The sequence below is a fragment of the Daphnia pulicaria genome, chromosome 2 (assembly GCF_021234035.1).
Source record: "Daphnia pulicaria isolate SC F1-1A chromosome 2, SC_F0-13Bv2, whole genome shotgun sequence".
NCBI lineage: Eukaryota > Metazoa > Arthropoda > Branchiopoda > Diplostraca > Daphniidae > Daphnia > Daphnia pulicaria.
The window spans coordinates 2797904-2817121 of record NC_060914.1 but is presented as its reverse complement, the minus strand read 5'-3'; the positions used below and the strand labels follow the sequence as shown (position 1 = coordinate 2817121).

General features: G+C 44.3%; 2 protein-coding genes and 1 long non-coding RNA gene across 14 annotated transcripts; 2 read left to right on the top strand and 1 right to left on the bottom strand.

Moving 5' to 3' along the window:
* Window positions 1-31: 31 nt before the first annotated feature.
* LOC124327090 lies at window positions 32-2679 on the top strand. The gene is made up of 6 exons (XM_046785965.1): window positions 32-460; window positions 610-896; window positions 1019-1386; window positions 1464-1926; window positions 2004-2318; window positions 2412-2679. The coding sequence occupies exons 1-6, from the start codon at window positions 450-452 to the stop codon at window positions 2630-2632; spliced, it is 1665 nt and encodes a 554-aa protein (XP_046641921.1). The 5' UTR covers window positions 32-449; the 3' UTR covers window positions 2633-2679.
* A 23-nt stretch (window positions 2680-2702) lies between these two features.
* Window positions 2703-18407, bottom strand: LOC124327032. 5 transcript variants are annotated; one of them, XR_006915946.1, is made up of 17 exons: window positions 18105-18407; window positions 16516-16613; window positions 16388-16438; window positions 16200-16312; window positions 13386-13502; window positions 13140-13211; window positions 12519-12773; window positions 11330-11505; window positions 9051-9124; window positions 8785-8914; window positions 8483-8704; window positions 7927-8289; window positions 7433-7528; window positions 5708-6385; window positions 5058-5373; window positions 4780-4846; window positions 2703-3221 (listed from the first exon to the last, which is right to left on the bottom strand). XR_006915946.1 is itself a non-coding variant. In XM_046785840.1 (16 exons), exons 2-15 carry the CDS (start codon window positions 16517-16519, stop codon window positions 4786-4788), a joined length of 2412 nt encoding a protein of 803 aa, XP_046641796.1. In that variant the 5' UTR covers window positions 16520-16613; window positions 18105-18407; the 3' UTR covers window positions 2703-3221; window positions 4780-4785. The 5 variants fall into 5 exon arrangements, 3 of the variants coding, with proteins under 3 accessions (XP_046641796.1, XP_046641795.1, XP_046641797.1); XR_006915945.1 differs by having other exon boundaries at window positions 2703-4846; XM_046785840.1 differs by lacking the exon at window positions 5058-5373.
* LOC124327404 lies at window positions 9642-19114 on the top strand. Of its 8 annotated transcripts, XR_006916101.1 has the most exons (12): window positions 9642-10610; window positions 11235-11555; window positions 11626-11898; window positions 12111-12345; window positions 12524-12869; window positions 14797-14926; window positions 14991-15150; window positions 15230-15478; window positions 17460-17625; window positions 17756-17967; window positions 18035-18043; window positions 18403-19114. It is a non-coding gene; the product is annotated as an uncharacterized LOC124327404 (long non-coding RNA). The 8 variants fall into 8 exon arrangements; XR_006916105.1 differs by lacking the exon at window positions 18035-18043 and having other exon boundaries at window positions 9642-10572; window positions 17756-17993; XR_006916103.1 differs by lacking the exon at window positions 18035-18043 and having other exon boundaries at window positions 12524-12819; window positions 17756-17993.
* The last annotated feature ends 104 nt before the right edge of the window (window positions 19115-19218 follow it).

Below are 19218 nucleotides of genomic sequence, written 5' to 3'. Positions count from 1 at the left end.
AGGTCAACAGACTCAATCTTGATTCAGTATGTGTCGGAGATCACTCGTCATGTAGACGCTGCTTTCTGTCACTGTGATTTTCTTCCTCTCCCCCAGAAGACGCAGCTGGACCAACATTTGCCAATCCTACCGAGTGAGAGAGAGAGATAGAGATGGAAACAATATGAACTTGATGCTGTGCAGACTCGCTGATTGGTTCCCAACTGCAGAAAAGAAGAGACAGACTCCCTCCCCTCTGTTGGAAATTGATTTGATTTGAGTGAATTATACCGCTGGCAAACGTGACTCTACTGGATAAGATTCCTGTGTGCTATTGCAAGTTGCTAGTGTCTGTGTGTGTGTGTGCGTGTGTCTTTTTGCGTCTTTTTCTTCTCTTTTTCTTTCTATACATTCATAACTTCCTTCTTTCAACTGATGGATGATCAGATTACCATGGAACCGGCAGAAAGATGGCAGTGACGTAAGTTATTCACCATTTCTAATTAGCCCAACATTTCTGCATAGCTGATTGCGATGTTTGTGTTGGTGCAAAGTACTAACTTGATTACGCTTGAAATGTTATAACCTTCACTGCCGACGTATTGACTTGCCGTTGGAAAACTCCAAAAGTTACAGAGCCGTAGAACGTTACTCCGCTCGTCGGTTGCCCTCGGCTTCGCTTCCGTCATCTTCCGATGGCGACATCAGCAGCAGCAGAAGCAGCAGCAGCAGCACGAGACTGAAACAGGCTAATCAGATCATTTGCCGAGCAGCGTCATTTTACTTCTCTAGATTCCAGAAATCGATACTCCGGTCGGACTTGAGCCTAATCGGCGCTCTGAGGACGTGGCTGACCAACTTGGCTTTCGCTGCTTACGTCACTTTCTATTCGCTGCCGTACCATCTGTTAACTGAAGGTAAATGGTCGAGACTTTCAAAAAATTGATTCAAAAGAAAAATACCCATCCGTTAGAACTCGGATGAATTAAGGATGAGAGTTTAAACTCCTCCCCCCACTGGAACTTTTTGAATTATTCAGTGCTAAAGTGGACCGTCAGATGGTTGCTGACCACATATTACTACTACCGATGGGCGGACATCCTTTGCGTGACTTTCGACGATGATTTCAACCGGAATCGGACAACGACAGCCCACTCTTCGTGCTGGGCCTTCTCGGTTTACCTGGTCGATTCCGGCGGTGCCAGTCCGGCGCAGCTCCGCCAATCGATTGCAGATGGCGCCGAGGATCGGCCCGCTTTGAAACTCGTCCGCAAAGCGGAAGCTTTTGGCTGGATCCATTTGTGGAAGCATCCGGAAGCAGGTGAAAGGACTCTGGACCGGATGTCGTCGGTTCAAGAGTTGCCGCCCGTTTGGAAACATCAACTCGTCACCGAGGACACGGTTCACGTAAGAAATAATCTCCGGATGAAAAAGTCAACCGTAAATTTGATTCTTTTGTTGTTTGTTTCTTTTTCGAAAAATAGGAGTACATATCGGAAGTTTACCGACGACCGGAAGGAGCGGATGCCGAGCAACCACCTTGGAGGGTGTATCTGATTCCTTTAGCGCTCTCGCCCGATCCCGACAAAGTCTCTTGGCCAGCCAGTGGCAGTAATTGCTGTTTGCTGGTTCGCTGTCATCGACTCTTGACTCTTCCGCTGGACTCGCTCATCCGCGAAGCACTCAACAAGCCATCGATTGAAAGAGACAACTGCACACCCTCCTCAATGGCCGTGCAGCAGCGAGTGTCGGTGGTGGCCAAAAGTTTCGACTCGCCTCAACGGGCGGCGATAGCCACCGGAAACGGTTGGGCTCACGTGTCATGGACGCGTCCGATTCCATCGATCGGATTTATCGACCGCATCTGCGACTTGACTGGGGCCACCTCCGGACAGGTTGTCCTCGCTGCCTTCTGCCAGTCCGTCAACCAGTGCTGCAGGCAATCAGGTTTGTGATTCATCAAACCCCGTTGACTTTGATTCGCCGATCCAATACAATCACCCCCCGTTTGATTCGATTTAAAGCAACGACTGCTGCTGGAGTCCTCCACGTGGAATTGACTTCGTCGTCGTCGGCTGGATCTTTCCCAAATGCGGATGATTATACACTTCCGCTCGGTTCGGCCGCCCTTGACGACGGACAAGTCGTTTTGGAAACACTTAGACGCCAGAGAAAAAGCCGGAAGAACTCGTACCGGATACTTCCAAAAGACACTTTGTTCCGGGGCTTGGCCGATTCTCCGTCGGCCATTTTATCGGTCAAGATGGAAATGTTGGCCAGTAGCAATTCGCTCCCGGGTTCCTTTCTACACTGGAGCTCGTCGCCGACGCCTTTAATCCGTAAGTTATGTGGGTCCCCGCCCTCATTTTAAACTCGTTTTCGATTCATTGAATTGTCGGCAAGTATATAACAGTGAATTAATGATTACACAGCCATCCGCCTATGCCTGTGGGCTGATGATTCCAGCATCCGGTTAGGCCTTATTCAACATCATCAACTCTTGTTCCCGGTGAGAGCGGACGACATCGAACGACGCATCCATCAATTAGCCGCCGGATTGGGCGTTCAAAACCGACGTCCCCTTTCACGTCATTCCTCTCCATCCAGCTCACCCCAACGACTACTAACCCCACCGCCCACTCCCCGCCTTTAAAGAATAAATGTTTGATTTAACAAAGTAAATACACATAAATAACATCTGACAATGGTCTTTTTTGTTTCGATTTGACTTTTAAATAACTACTTTATTGACTGCTCTAAAGTTGAACATAATCGCACATATGACACGAAATTGAATTTTTGGTAACATTTTTTTGTTTGTTTAGCGAGATTATATAGTTGTTTGTGTGTGTAACGTCGTACATCATAAAAACATGCGATTTCCTTTTCTCAAAATTTGATTCTTCTTCCTTTTTTTCAAATTTCAGATTCAAGAGCAGCAACAAAAATACAGTGATGACATCATCCATACACGATAGCATTGAGGTGATTATGTGATTATGTTGACCATTATTTTTTTTTTGTTTTTTTTTTTTTTCTTTTTCTTTTGAGAGTTTTAATTTTTGGTTAAATAATTTCAATCAAGACGAGAAAATTGGAGAGAGCGAATGCAAAGTAGGGCGGGGAATGGGGATGTTCGGGCGAGAGAGAGAGAAATCTCATCTACGGCAGCATTTTTCACGTTTTTGTTCATTGATGAACGCATTGGAAAATTGAAGGGGACACGAAAAAGAATTTTGGTCCTAAATATGACAGAAACGGAAAGAAGAAATCGATTATCTAAATGATACACTTTTTGCTTGCTTTCGTTTTCTTTTTGTTCCTCATCTCCTTTTTCTATTTAGTGGGAAAACATCAAAGTCTCGCGCGTTTTTTTTTCTTTTTTCGGACGGCCCTTTCATCAAGTTTAAAGTTAAAATTCGTTGGAAAATTGTTCAACCAACCAATATCCGACTCGGGTTCAAAAGCCATTTCAAATATGTTATTTTTCGCGGGTTTTATTTCTCTTCTTTTTTTGGTTTGTTCCACTCGTGAAACAAGAACAAATGAATGACGGGACCATTTCGACGACGACGAGACACGACAAGTTCGGTCAAAATCAAATCAAAAACATAAATCACACGAAACGCCACACATTTTTTTTACGTTTGAAGAATTAATTAATTTTTTTTTGCGCCGTCGCAGAGAAACAGGTTGAAGGTGATTTGATTTTGAAACAAAAAAAGATAGAGAAACGTCAAACGTTTTCGCACTTAAACGTGGACGTGGAATCTTAAATCACCAACCGGCTGTTTAACCGACTAACTTTTAAAACAGTTTTTATTTTTAGTTTTTCTTAGAGTACGATGAACCTATCAACTAACTTTTATTGATTTTTTTTTGTATGGGATGAAAGGTGGAATAGTGGTAGGGTGGAGGTGTTTGAAAATTACTTTTTTTTTCTTGTTATATTCATTTTTTTTTTGTCATTTTGTCTTTTACCCAAGTTAAAAAGGAACAACACACACAACACCGAAGCGAACGCGCGTGTGACACGGAAGCCAGGCGGAATAGAAAGTGTCGACGAACGAGCGAGAGAGAGAGAGAGGGGAACTCGATCCGACGTGAAGCGCCACATACACACAACACGCACAGGTAAAATAGCCATAACATTAAATTGACGATTAGATTTCTTTCTTTGTTTGGTTTTTTCTCGAGTAAATGTGAATATTTAAAACTTCTTCTTCATTTTTTTTGGGGCGTCTGAATTGGCGAATTTCTTCCGAAATCGGATGGGTTGGGAACAAAATGTTGTTGGTGGTTGACCGCTTTTAAAACCACGTGACCTTTGATTTCCCATTTTTTTAAGAATTTGAAAAGACTTTGACTTGATTTGAATTTGCCGCATTTTTTGTTTTGAAATGGTGTCTGCCTCTTTGAACTCTGAAATGAAAAAAATGTTCATCAAATCTTATGGGGCTCAGATTTTTAATGAACATTGATCTCTTGTCAATCAAAGAGTTGCGGACGTCATTGGGGGAGTTTCAACGCCTCCAAAAAGAAAACGAACGATCAGCTGTAGCGTTGGAAAAAGGGTTAGGCGGGGAAAATAGTTTTGGGTTTTAAAAACAGTGTTCAAAAAATGAATGGCAATGACAAGACATGATTGACAAGACATTTTCTCTACAACTTGATTAATACAACATATTTTTTTTTTGTTTTTTTGGGGTTTTTTTCTTTTTCTTTTGTTTCCGGGCTCCGGATGGAAACTCGAGAGAAGGTGCGTTAAGGAGGGGTAGGGGGAGACACACATCCGCTTACATTCCGTCACAAATAGCCCAGCGTGGCGTAAGTCTTGACGAAAGGCTGATCCAGTTTACAGCTTTCTCTGCTCAAAAGGAAAAGAAGAAAAAAAGCAAATTGAGATTACGGCAACGATCTTCGACAGTTTATAATCCGCATCAGCCAAAATTCCAGACAAGGTGAGTAGAATAATGTTATTGACGATATACGAGTTACAAGGCGGGATATGGTGGGCGGAAATCTTTCGAACGGAAAAAGGAAAAAAAGAAATCAAAGGATAGAAGATGAAAGCCTACCTTTTGAGATTTGAGTTAAGGAGGAAGAAATTGAAAGGTGCTCAGCGCTTGGTGTTTCGTGAGTGTACGAAGAAGAGACAGGTGAGCGAATGTTGGCAAATGGAGGGGGTGGGGGTGGGGATCGGAAGGGCGGGGCTGAGAAGGTTTTCCGGGATCGGGTGGGATTGGGGTTTGTTTGTTTGCTTGTCTCGGATCGATTATTTATAATATAATAAATATTTATAAGTGGGATTTTTTTGAGGGTCTTGCAAACACATCGCACAATGAACAGCACACAATATTCCATTCAAGTTAAAGCCAGGTGGGCGTTAGGGTGCTGTATAGAAAAAAAGAAGAGAAAGAAAAAAACGGGGAAAAAATTGCGATCGATCAGACAAAAGGGAAGAAATGACAAAATCAGTTGAATCGTTTTGACAAATTTTTTGGTTCTTTTTTTGCAATCTGAATCAAAACGTCATGCCGCCAAAGATGATTTTTTTTTTTACTTTTACTTTCATTCAAATTTTACTTGCGCAATTTGAATAAAAAGTAAACTGAAAAATACAATAAAGCCAAAAACTAAAGGAACGACATTCAAATTCGAATGAAATAGGAAAAGAAAATAAAGTTGAAAAATTAATTTCGATTCGATTTGTAAATGTTACACTTACTCGTCTTCCCACGGGCAGATATCGCTGATTTTGGATGATGATTTATCCGGTTGTTGCGATGTCGACGACTGTTCCGATCCTGGTTCCGGCATGGCGGTTACGCCGGAAGCGGATTCTTTTCGCCGATGACCACTGCCACCACTACTGCCGGCCAGACTAATGACGGGCGACACTTGTTTTGATGGATTCAACACGATCACTGTCACTTCACTCGGCGATTTAACTGTCGGATTTTTTGGAGTTTCCAGGTCTTGAGACTCCCACGGACAGACGACGTCGTCCGAGACCAACACTTCGGCCGTACTCTTTTGCTGGGCAACGGGCGTTTTGACGCGGGTGCCACCGCCACTACCACCGCCACCACCGGAGGAGGAGGAGGAAGAAGTTGCCGCCGGAGGAGCTGCGCTTGCAGACTCCCAAGGACAGACATCCATATCCGTCGATGGATGGCTCTCGACGCTGCAGGAGAAGCTGCTCTTCTTGGCCGATGGGCTACTGACGATCGGAGTGTGTCCATCCGTTTGATCGACTGACGGGCCCGGAGTCAACAGAACGCCCTTTGTCCGCCCGCTTCCGGCGCTGAGCGGAGGGGGTGGATTAATCGTCTCCCACGGGCAGACGTTGTCTTCCCTCTCCGGCGGCGGAATGATGGACGTCGATTCACTTGTACTGCTCGATCTGGTGACGATTTGTTTTCATAGAGAGAGAGAAAAGGAAAAATCGACAAACAAACAAACAAGAAATCACACAATTCCGGAAATGAAGACATTTTTCTCCGGAAGCAGATTTTACACAAATTTTTAATAGTTCAAGGAATTTCAACATTCAACAACAAGGATTGGTGCGTGACGTGACATGCTGTGGAAAACAAAATGGACACCGAGCAACAGAGCGGATTTAATTGTGGCTAACGTTTTTCTTTTTTACATGTGAACAAACAAACAAACCAAATGTAAAATAAAAACGGAAAGGGGGGGGGGGGGGTAATCCATGCGCAATCCTTGCGTTTATCCGAATCACGAAATTCGATTTTATCTTTTTTCACAAGAAAAAGAAAGAAAGAAAAATTCCAAACTAAAAATAAACAAGATATTTAAATATCCCGCCAGCTGATCCGGTAAATCCGGATTTTCCAGTCTTACGGATACAGCGACAAAGTATATATATACCACAGAGCATGTGTATATATATAAGAAAAAAAACGAAGAGTCATGGTAAATGAAGGATTGGAGATGGGCCAAAGCGTTCCAAAATGCATCGCTTAATCAAAACAAACTCGGTATAATTCAACACAGAGAAAAAAAACATTAGGTGGTAAGGACAACTTTGACAGAAAAGCGGAGAACGGAACACAAAAGGGGGAGGGGCGAGCCAACGTTTTCCAATTATGTATTTATTGTCGTGATAGAAAAAAAAGGTCACGAAACGTGACGCTCGGGAAACAGCGGGGGAAATATTCAAAGAGAAGGAAAAAGTTAAAAAAGAAATGATGGGATTTGTAAAGAGGGAGGGAACGAGAAATCAAGTCAAATTTTTGATTGAAACAAATGATTGGGTCTTTCCGGTTGGATGAAGACAGAAAAGGGGAGGGCTAGAGAGAGAGAGAGAGAAAGAGACATAATGACATCAAGTCTGCTTTCACGTCGTCCATGTTTCTCTCTCTCTCTCTCTCTCATTTTTGTGTGTGTGTTTTAGGGTTTTTCGGGGCTTTCGAGTCAAACTTACTGCAGCAGTGGAGGTGGAGGAGAACTGAGAGGAGGAAGAGCAAGAGGAGAGACCAGCTGAGCTGTGGACGTCGTACGCTGACACGGCATATCCCCACTGCATCGAGTGCGAAATGTTTTTCAATTTACTTTTGTTTGTTTTTTGACAGGAAAAATGATGAAGAAAACAGCAGAACTCGGATTTTTTTTTTGTTTCAATCCGCCAAAAAGATTTCAACAACCAAAGAATTTTTGGTCAAATGAGTTAAAATAGGACAGCGAGAAACAGATCAAATCATAAAATGATTGCAATCCATCTCTATGGTAATAATAAGTAAATATCTAAGATATGATTATTTGTCAAATGAAATCAGATAATAAGATAACAAGCTTTTGATTTTTTCAAATCATTATGTCCACCAATTCAATTCTAGGCTAATATGTGTCATCAAAATAAGAGAATCGAAAAGATCAAAAAGAATCAAATGTAAGAAATTTGGCCGAGGCGATCATTACCGATAGGGTGTGTCGCATTCGTCGCCAGGAGCGATGCTGATGTTGGCACAACTTCCGGCGGTAGAACTCATCGCCGAACTGCTATTGATTCCGGCCGAAGCGGCGGCAGTGTTGGCCGATGAGCTGGCCAGCAGGAGACTCGTGTTGGTGGCAGAAGGGCCGACCCCCGTTTGCTGATGCGGATGATCCGGCGGTGAACCGGACAAACTCCTCTCGCCCACACTTCCCCTCCGCCTAATAGCGCTGGATCCGCATGACAGGTTGAGCTGCTGCAAATTCCCCAAGGGTAATCCGATCGCGCTGACTCCTGACGTGGCCGCCACGATCGATTTCTTCTTGCCCGTCGCACCGAAACTGAAGAATCTGCAAGAAAAGGGAAAAGAAAAATATTATTCTACATCAATAATTTTTAGACTTGCCAGCGTTAACGGTATTCAACTTGTCAGTTGCCGGAGCGTTTACAAAATTGATGACTTAACGATCCGTTTTTTGAACTTTTTCTTTTTTTTTTTAGGTTCAAATAATTGAAAGTCGGAAAAGAAAAATGGTGACTGACCTTTTCTTCTGGCACGGTTGGAGAGCATTGGCCAGCAGCTGTTTATAATGATCGGAGCGGACAAATCGAGGGTAGCAGTCCTTTTTCAGCAGCAAGTTGTAAACGTGCTCGGCGGCCTTGTCGAAAGTGAAGCGGGACGGACGCTTCATCTCGTGCTGAACGACATCCATTGTCCGCCCATCGATATTGATCTCGCACGGGGCTCCCGGTGCCAAAAATTCCCTTTTGTTTTTTCAAATTTTTAAATATTCCCGCCAAAAAAAAAATAAAATGCAAATTAAACGGGGGGGATAATAACTCACTGGTAAATTTCCTGGACGCGATGGAGGATTTTTGATGCGGGTCCGCTCCTCAGCTGATTGGTAGCCAACCAGAACCGGATGTTTTCGTGACTGTACTCTTTGCGTAGATAGTTGGTCAGCTCTTGTAAACCTTTTAAATAGATCGTCGTCGTTGTCGTCGAGCGAAGAAGAAAAAGAAAAAAAAAAAAGATTCAGTACATAGTACATGGTAGTAAGTGCAGTTGAAGGAGGGAGTCCATGTATAAATAAGGAATTTGAGTAGTTACCGGTCTGGTCCGTCACGAGATCCTCGATGGAAATGGCCCATCGTTTGGCTCGCTTCTCAGTCGGCACTTCCACTCTGTCAAATAACAGATCGAAGGCTATTATCATAGTTGCGCATGGGCTGGAATGCGTGTATATCTGATGTCTGTCTGTGTGTGTGCCAACAAAAGTATAGTAACAACTCGCAATGCCCTTTGATGGAATATCCTGTCATAAGCACCAGAATGGGGCCAGCAGCCGCTATATGCTTTCGTCGCTCCCGCCATGTCGCATGATGAACGGCGGCCGGTTCGACCATCGATCCGATCCTCCACAGATCCCAATACCAACCCCCGAAAAAATATTCTACATCTTATTCATCCGGCTTCCATCGTGTTTTTCTTTTTTATGTGTACCGTGTGTACAGATCCAGGACGAATCAATGACGTTGTGACGACATGTGTCGTAAAGAGCCTAGAAACTAATAGTCTCGGGCGATATAAAACCAAAAGCACGGGCCCGCATTCGTCCCAAAACAGCCCAGCAACAGCTGATCAATATATATACGTGTACCGAGAAAAACAGAAAACAAATCAAAAAGATTTGGTAGTAGAGCAGGCAGGCAGGCGGTCACCATGTTGAAACTAATATTTGAATTCTCGAGATGTGACTGGTTATCTAACTGGATTCCGGAAGATCGCACCCGGGGATCATTGGCGAAAAAGTCGAATAGAAATTGCTGTTGTAGGAGGGACATTCTTTATTACTGGTTGTTTCGTCTTGATCGAAACTTTTTAGCAAGCGAATGGCGCAGGCGAACTTATTAAAAGGATCGTCGTTCTAATAGATTTTGGCGTTGGCCCAGCCAGACCACTAACTTTCCTCATTTGTTCCCATTCCAAGATAAAAAAGAGAGGGCTATAAACCAATGCCAAAGTATATATCCGTGAGACCGTGACAGTACACTTATTCTATTACCGCCACGCGACGTTGACACGGCTAAATCTCGAGGAAAATTTATGAAGTTGGCCCGAAAAACTGATTGGAATGGGGGGCGACTTTCTTTTCTGCAGCGAACAAAAAAGGGGGAAATCAATACAAAAGAATACCCCATCTTTTTATTACTCGCGCAAAGCTTTTGTTTCACGTTCAAAAAAATCTCATATTCCTCTGTTTTTCAATTATCTTGCGTCACACAAATAAAAGGCCCAGCCGTGACGAAATTATTCCAAACATTGGCAACGTCAAACGCCATTCCCGGTTTTCGTCTGTTTGATGTCGAGTCGCAAAAGTTGAAAGTGCTCGTAAGTCATCACTTTCGGCGGGCTGGAATATCCGAGAATACAAGACGCGCAATCGGCATATCATTTGAATATCATCACGAAAATATTGCCTGCTCAGATATACACGCCCTTGCGTCGATATTTGAAAGTTTTCTTCATGGCTAAACGAAACGATTTCATCATGGGGAAAATGTTTATCGCCCAACGTGTCTTTGGAAAAGTCATCAATGTGAAGAAGCCACAAAGCCATTGCAGCCTTTTTGTAGGTCTTCTTATTTCGTGGCTCAGCAGTAACATTTGGTAACATGTAACTTGTAAAATGTAATGAGCAATGAACCTCTTTTTCGTCTCAGTACTTTTCATGATGCATGTTGAAAGTAATGAAGATGTACTCGTAAAACTGTGATTTGAACCAACAAATCCAGCTTATTGATGCTTGATGAACTCATTCGTAAATAACTTGATGTGAATCACAACAATATTTATGTTTGCTATGTTACTCGCAAACCTACACATTTCACAGTGACATGTTGGACTCAATTATGAATTGTCTTCTACTTCTATTCAAACAGATGACAGAAGTCTATGAGTTAAATTTTAATAAGTTAAATTATTCCATTGTTGTAAGATCACCGCTATGGTGAACTACCATTTCTTTTTTCAGTCTTAATATTGATAACTGCCATTGTTCTGGTAAAATTCATATTTAATTTAATTCTTTTACCACGCTTTTCGTCTTTCAAAAGATACCGCATACCTTTTTAAGCTATTAGCTGACACTACCAAATTGTTTTTCTCCTTATGTGTCTCTGGCTTAACCCCAAGTTAACTTTATTTTTCAGTTTCTCCTAGCCTTAATTTGTGTAGGCAACTTATTTAAAAAGTTCTATTTGATCATTACGTTCTTTTCTTTTCGTACCCCAGAAAACCGGAAGAAAAGAAGAAGAAAGAAAAAAGAGCACACCAAAAGCTTATTAACAGATGTCGATTAATAAGAAAAGAAGAAAAAAAGGACTCACGCGCCAGCATTAAGGATCCAGTAGGTGGGATCATCCGATAGCCAAGGATTAGACGGCTGGGGCGTCTGAAGAAACGGATCGTATTCGCTGTAGGTGGCGCAGTGTTGTTGCAGCGTCTCGGCCGCCACAGACACCTTGATCCGCGCTCTAACCAGCTGGCCCCTCACAAACTCCACCTGAAACCACAGGAGACGGTCACAGCAAATTCACCATTGTTGTTTACGGGGTATACACGCTTTTTGCTCATTCGCCATGCAAGATACAACGCCCTCTCTCCATTATCTCATTTCTTGTAGGCTGACGAACCGAACGACCTGTCACCACCCACACGAAACCGTTGAAGAAAGAGAGGACGAGCCAAAGAGAAGAGAATTCTGGAGACTACTAGAGAGAGTAGTATTGATTTTTCGTGCCCTGCTGCTGCTGCTGTATGTGTCGGAGAAAATAGATGGAAGACCGGCGAAATAGTACGACGCTATAGAAAAAAAGAAAGATGTCCTCTTCTTCTACCTTTGCAAAAAAGGAAAGGGGGCCTCGTTAAGCTAATTTAAGCAAGGGATTTTTACAAGGTACAATGATCATGTTCGGTTGATGTTGACCGGCCAATTTCGGTATGTATAAATCCTTTGACTAGATTGCCGCTCCTTGTCGCTGTTGAACAGACCGATCCCCATTTATTTTATATATTTTTTTTGGTCCTTCCCTTTTTCATTTCCCTTGATGTAGTACGTGTGTATCGGATAAAAAGTTCTACCTCCCTCATTCCTCTCCTTGGATACAGATGAGGCCAAAGCCGTCGCCGTCGTTTCAGTCCAACCCATGTTTCCAGCGGTATCATCAGCGCAGCGGGTTGGCATGGTGACCGTGCACCGAATATATCCTATATATATATTCTCAGGGGCATGATTACATCCAGCAGCAGCAGCAGCAGCCATCATCTTCCCTCTCGCTCTCCCTTTCGCTTGTCATTACATAACTTGATACAACATTCGCCCAGGCTCCCCGCACAAAAAGAGGTTTACATTTGCTGTAACAGTGTCAGTGGTCTTCCACTGGGGGATCGGCTATTCCATATTGCATCCATTAAGAGTCTGACAGAATCGCTTTAAATGGCATTGGATCGACATTGTCTAGAAGCTGCTAAATGATGGGTGAGAGGCGGAATGTTTCTTATTTCTTTTTCTTTTACCTCAGTTTTGATCTCTTCGATGTTCTTCCACTTTCGGATAAAATTGGACGATGCGGTTGTGCAAGAAGCTCCGGCCGAGTCGTCACGCTGATTCGAAGATGGCGCCAATGAAATCCACGACGAGTTGGTGGGGAAAGGCGGCTGTTCCAGGCAATTGAGGAAACTGGGCGGCGGCCTGTACGCCCTCCAATAGGCCCGCTCTTGGCTATCCGTTACGATCTTGTCGCCTTTCTTCCGGTCTTTGGCCAGCCTCACCTTGACGGAACAAATGGAGAAAATGTACAACAACCAACAACGGCGAGTGAGAGACCCCACAAGCTCTTTTACTTATCTTTCCCTCCGCAACCAGTAGTAAGTTCTCACCAATAATTTGTTATTCCTTCAATTTTTTTTTATTGCATCCCACCGAGTAAATAAGAATAAGAAAGCCCTGTCGGTCTTTTTAATTTATGAAATTTCCACTCAAAAGCATTTGCCTTTTGTTGGTTTTGTAAAAGGTGGAAAAATCGGAATCTTTTGATTAAAGATTCCGCGAATTCCTCCCAGTCCATAGTTTCATTACGTCAATTAAAAAAGTTGCGTGATGAAGTGTAGGGCTGCTCCCCAGTAATTTATGTATACCTGTTCTTCCGCTTGCATGACGATAAACTCCCATTTGTGTGCCATCTGCCTTTTGAGTCGACTTAGTGCCTCCTGTTATCCGCCGTAAGCACAACAAAACAAAAAACAACATCAACATCATAAATGAATTTAAATTTATTTCTTTGCCAAGCCCCTCCTTTTTGTGCATGCATGGTAGAGGGGGGATGGATTTTTCCCGTCGTCGAAAAATATTTATTCCGGCGGGGGGGCTAAGCCGCCGCTTACCAATTCGTACTCCTCCAGTCCATGTTTCTGCTTGTTGCGTAACGAGCGCTTGTACAGGTAGATGACGTACTCGCTGTTTTCCGGACTGTGGTTCTGCGACGCCCAATAATACGGCGTCTGTCGCCGGGCGAAAGAAAATAGAGAAAACAAATGGTTTGAGAGAGAGGAAGAAAAAAAGGCCATAATTGGTTGGCAATAGGATTTGTCCATTAAGAAACACAAAATGATGGAAATCATCCGTTTCCTCTTTCATTTTGTGATTTTTATTTTCTTTTTTCTTGATCGCTTTCCTCATTTTGTCGATTAATATCTTGAGAGAACAAAAGAGAACAAAAAAGGAGGAAGAAGAAGAGAGAAGCTATACAACAACAGATGAGAGATGCTGGCTGGGGGTTGTTGCCTGCCTGGCACACACACACACACAACAAGGCAAAGGCCGTTGTGTGATTGGCCCGGCCACATACAATCTGGGCGGAGCACCTCCTTCTTCCAGGGGGGCCTGACGACGACGTCGTCGTCGTCGACGACCCGACACCACCGTTTTCAGGAGCTTACACACACAGACGTAGAGAGGGGGGTGGGGATGGATGGATGGAGAACGGGAAAAATCAATAGTCTGGCTCGATAACGGCAGCGGTGGTGTGTGTGTTTGGTGGTGGATAGTACTACTACTACTAGCGGTGGCGACCAAGGAATGGCCAAAACGATATCCAGCAGAAACAAGGAGGGATTGCAGAGGATTATATTGAACCGTGATCGAATCATCTTCATCTCGAGTTGTCTTGTCTTCCCCCCCAATAAATTCACCCACCACAGCCCCCCCCCCCCCCCCCCCCCGAAGGCGCAAGTTTGGCCCTGTGAAAAATACGACAGGAAGAAGAAGAAGAGAGAATCGGGATTTTCCAATTGGAGGGCCGACAACAAAGAGCGGGCAAACCCGAGTAATCGATCCGCCTTTGGGCGCGGGAGGGGGGTAAACCGTCGTCGTCAAGTCCTTCATCTTTTTTTGAAAATGAACAAAAAGCGCGAAGAGAGAGAGAGAGAGAAAATAGAAGACAACTTTGGGGGGGCCGACGACATTGACACGCAACACAACACTCTTTGACTTTGGTAGGCGACGATCAAATAAGGAAAGAGGAAAAAAAGAGTCGGACGGGAATGGTGGGAATGGGGGGTCTTGATGGGGGGAAAAGAGAGCGATTTAATTTGATTAGACGAACGGTGCGAAGTGAATGAGGAGATGAGAGACTTCTTCTTTCATCTTAGATGGTCGAATGAATATTGAAAAAGGCACTGGCGCAACCCGCCAGTCTGGGGTGGATCAACAACTTTCTTCTTCTTCTTCTTTTATCCTATTTCCCCTCTCTTTCCTTTTTAGATTATTTTTACACAGTCTGGAGTTTCTTTTCAGTTGCCCGCACAGTCCGGTTGGTGATGCCTTTCGTTGTCTATTGCCCGCCGCCGCCGCCGCCGTCGTCGTCGTCGTCGTCGTCGTTCTTTAATTGGATTGCGCACGACATCCCATCTCCGTCCCAGACGCGGTGGGGCGATAGAGAAGAACCCCATCGCCTTTTTTTTTAAATCTTTTTTTTACTCTTTTTTTAGACTTGGAACTTCCGGCCGGATGGCAATAATCAAGGACGCACAGATGTTGTCAAGTAAAAAGTCGCAACAACAGCCGTTGAAGATTTTTTTTAAGAAAGTCCCGCTGTCCACGTGGTAAACCCGCCCAAATAAAAAGAATGTTTGAAATAAGAAAAAAAAGGTAAAAAAAAGTCTTTGAAGAATTTTTGGCAAAGTCCAATCTCCTTACTTTTATTTTGTTTTCATTTCTGTTTTTGAAGGTGATATTATTTCTGTACGCTCCTGCCCCGCTCCCGACTCCCGAAAGAAGAAAAAAGATGGGCGAGGCGAGATGGGAGTTATTCTGGTCCCCCCACCCATTCATCGGCAAACCTTCGCATCTATATACTCGCACGCCGGGGGGCGCTGGATTGCAAAACGCCATTCCGTTCCTTTTTATTTGCTTTTTGCGTTTGGGATGAAGGAAGAAAAAGTGACGCAAGCGCGTGCCTCCGCTATCGACGATTCAGGTGATGGGAGCGATCCGATTGATTATCACGAAAGCATTATTCCATTTTTGAGATTGGTCCTTTAGATTGATTAATCCTTTTTACGGCCCTTTAAAAACTTTTATGTCGCCGTTTCCGTCATTCCGGTGAGCGGGGAGGGACCAGAAATTCCGAGTGAGAAGGAGAATAATGGGATGTCGACACCTTAAAAAATCCCTGCCGTTCATCATTTGTCGGAAAGCGTCGGTGTCTGTATAAGTAAGATGGTCGGCGTCACGTTATTATTCACTGGCGGAATTTATTGGCACGGATCCAATCCCTGCGGGGGAGTGGGGGGAAACAAAATTGTGTTGGATGGCGACAACAATCGGGCTGTGTTGTTGTCACAGTCCAGAATTTTGATACAATTGCACGAGCGATAGAGATAAAGTGAACGGGCAACGGGCAATTGATGGATAATAACGAGCTCCGCTTATCGTGATGGGCGTTTTCACGACTGCCAGCCATTGTCACGCTGGATGAAAGACTCGATTTGTCAATAAGTTTTGAGGGAGCTGGGGGGGTTGGGTGAGGTTTGCACATAAGTAGTTTCTCTCCATGTTTGCCAATCAATCGACAATTTGATTCCAACTGCAAATACGGCCGCCAAACTCTCGAGTGTATATTGCCAATCAGGAAGATTCCAAATTTTACTGGAAGGGTTTCGACGGATGCGATATAATGGGGAAGAAAAAGTGCTCACCTGGAAGCGGTAGAGTGAGCTGTCGTCCTTCACAGAGAGGCTCTTGTTGCATTCGCCCACCGGGAAAAAGTAGCCGTGCTGACACAGAAGATTGGCCATGTGGATCGCCTCCACTGGAAAGAAAAAAAGACAAAAACGATGTCATCCGGAGAACAAGAAGAAAAAGTTAAAAAAAGAGCCAAACTTACCAGAGTCTTCAATATTTAAACGCTCCATCAGCCACTCGATCATGTCGTAACCTGATCCGCAAGGCTCAAAATGAAGATGAATCGAACGATTTACGGGAGAAAAAATAGAGAAAAATAGAGAAACTGACCCATAAAAGCTGACGGAATGGAAGTGAGGAACAACTTTTGGCTCCTCACTGGCACCCCCGTTCTCGGGATCCTGCATCTCCCTCACCAGGCTCTCCATCTGTCATCAACAACAAGTGATAGGACTGAAGGGAACGAATATTTTTTTTTTTTTTTTTTTTTGGTCTTGACAATTGTCGAAAAAACAAAAATGCCACAACTGGATGATGGATGGGGGAAAATAGTAAAAATGGATGTGGCGGGCGTCGATGTGAAAAGCCACAAGCAACAATTGAATCAACGATGGTTTGGGCTGGTTAGGAGCATCAACTAACTCCCGTTGGTTGATTGCTGAGGAAACCTGGAAAATGTCATTTCCCCGGAAGATTCGATCGAAAACATCAAACAAATCCCCTTTCGATTCTATCCCATCCGCACAAGAATAAATGTTAGGAGACACGGTTAGAAAATGACCATAACCGCCATGCTGAACAAGTGACTGCTCCTTTTCCCAAGTCCAATCTGAAGAAGAAGAACAAGTCCCTGGACTCTCTCTCTGTCTCTCTTACGTCTGCGACATTCTTTTTCTATTAGATACACTGTTGGCTGATTGAATCGGTGCAACCATTGGCGGTGGCCACCGGGGTTATTCTATTCTGCAATTCAAGCCCTCGGATATAATATCCAATTCAACTTTGTAAATCCAAAGTGTGTGTCTGTCTGTCCTGGTAGCTCAGACTGTCCTGGGTCTCATTCCCCGGAGAGCCCCCCCTCCTGCGACATGGAAGAATGATGGTGTAATAACCATTTAATTTTTGGAATTGAATTTCTTTTGACTTCCGACCGCACCCTATTTTCGTGTGTTCGTCGCCCTAACTTTGTTTCGTTCGTAATCACGCCCCGGCCTCGCCTTAAAATGTCGTTGTTGTTTCAAATTTAATAACCATTTTCTCTTTTCTTTTTGCAGGAACACCACAAACTACTTTTACTACTACATGGTGGAGTCAGGATGGATCGAATGGGAGGCCTGCCCCGTTCCCCCCTGGAAATTTCCATTAATTTGAAAATGATTTTCTTGATGGATCTGCCGCTTCTGCTCATACCAGTGGATGTGCATCTTACACAGATCCCGGGTATAATGCCGCGACGTTCTTTTGTTTTTCTCCTCCTCCTTCTACCCCACCCTCTCGACTAAATATCCATATCCCCCTCTATCCCCCGGTTTATACAGTACTATATCAAAGGGCTTTTCATCCGCAAAAGGAGCTGCTGCTGCTCTTTAAGAGAGTCGTGAGGTGGAGGATGGGTGGGACTGACAAGAAGAATGGACGATTAATATTCACGAGAATGAATGCGCAACATCCGCCTTCCCCCCACCACCCCACATGACATGGCGAGGAGGAGGACGGTCGGTCGGTCGGTCGGGAAATCCCAGGAGGGACGGCCCAACTGTGCGGCAAAGCGGAGGCAAAGTCGTACGTTATTTATTAGGCAAATGAAGGTATTAAATAAGACGTTTCATTATTTATTCCGCTTTTGAAGTTTTAGCAGGTTGTTCGTTTTCTCGGAACAAGTTGGTTCCATCCCCGAGGGGGGGGTGGTTGATTTTTACCTTGTCGAAGACGAGAGGTCGCTTTCCGACGAGTCCGCCTCCGCTTCCGCCGCCACCTCCGCTTCCGCCGTGATCGAAAGAATCTGCCGAATCGACAACGGCGGCGGTGGCGTTGCCGGCGAAAGGATCGGCCGACTTGTCAGCGACTGAGACATCCGCGTTGTGATGGTGGTGGTGGTGTTGTTGTTGTTGTTGTCCGCCATGGCAACAATGACGATGCTGCTGCGCCTCGTTGATTTGGTTGTCCATGGTTTGTGATATAGTTGTAACTGTCTGTTCTGCTGCTGCTGCTTTTCAGGGCCGTCCGACGGTCCGGCAGCGGCAATCATACTCGCAGGTGATGAGGATCTCGGTCGACGACGACAACAGTGGTGGCAGACGACGGGATCTGGCGGCCTGATGGACGGCCTGGCTCCTGCGAGCTGGTGGCGGCGGCGGCGGCGGCGGCGACGGCCCAGCATTTGGGCATGTTGATGTTTTTACACCTTCTTCAGAAAAATGTGGAGTGGAATGCTGGACGAGATGACGTTGGAGAGTCCTCGACCACCACAACAACAACCGAATCGACGACGCACTTTTCTTCTCCCACCAAAAATATTCGGTCCCGCTCAGAATAAGCGACAAGTTATTCGACACGACAATCCTCAACAATTGTCAATTCTTTTGATCGTTCGTTTCACTGGAAAAGGAGAACCCGAACAAAAACGTTTCCGATCGGAAATGGTCAACAGAGAGAGAGAGAGAAAAAAAAAGGAAATTCTTAACGCAATCGAAACCGGGCGGACACACACAAAAAAAGGACGACGACGAATCGAATCAAAGGGAGAGAAATGAAAACGGATCCGAGAGGTACGAAGAAGAGCTAAATATTCTTTTCGCACGGGATTTCTTCTTTTGGGGTTGGCCTTGTCACAGCTCCGAAAATAACAGATGGACAAGGATGAATGTAATCAGAGGAAATGAAGGAAGAAGATAAAAGAAGATAAAAGATGGCCGAAAAAATCAAAGAAGAAGAAGAGAAAAATGAGAAAAGAAAAGAAAAAATTGGAGACTAGTAAAGGTGAAAGGAAAATAAAACCAACGGGAATGATTAGCCGTTCTCGTTATTCCTCAG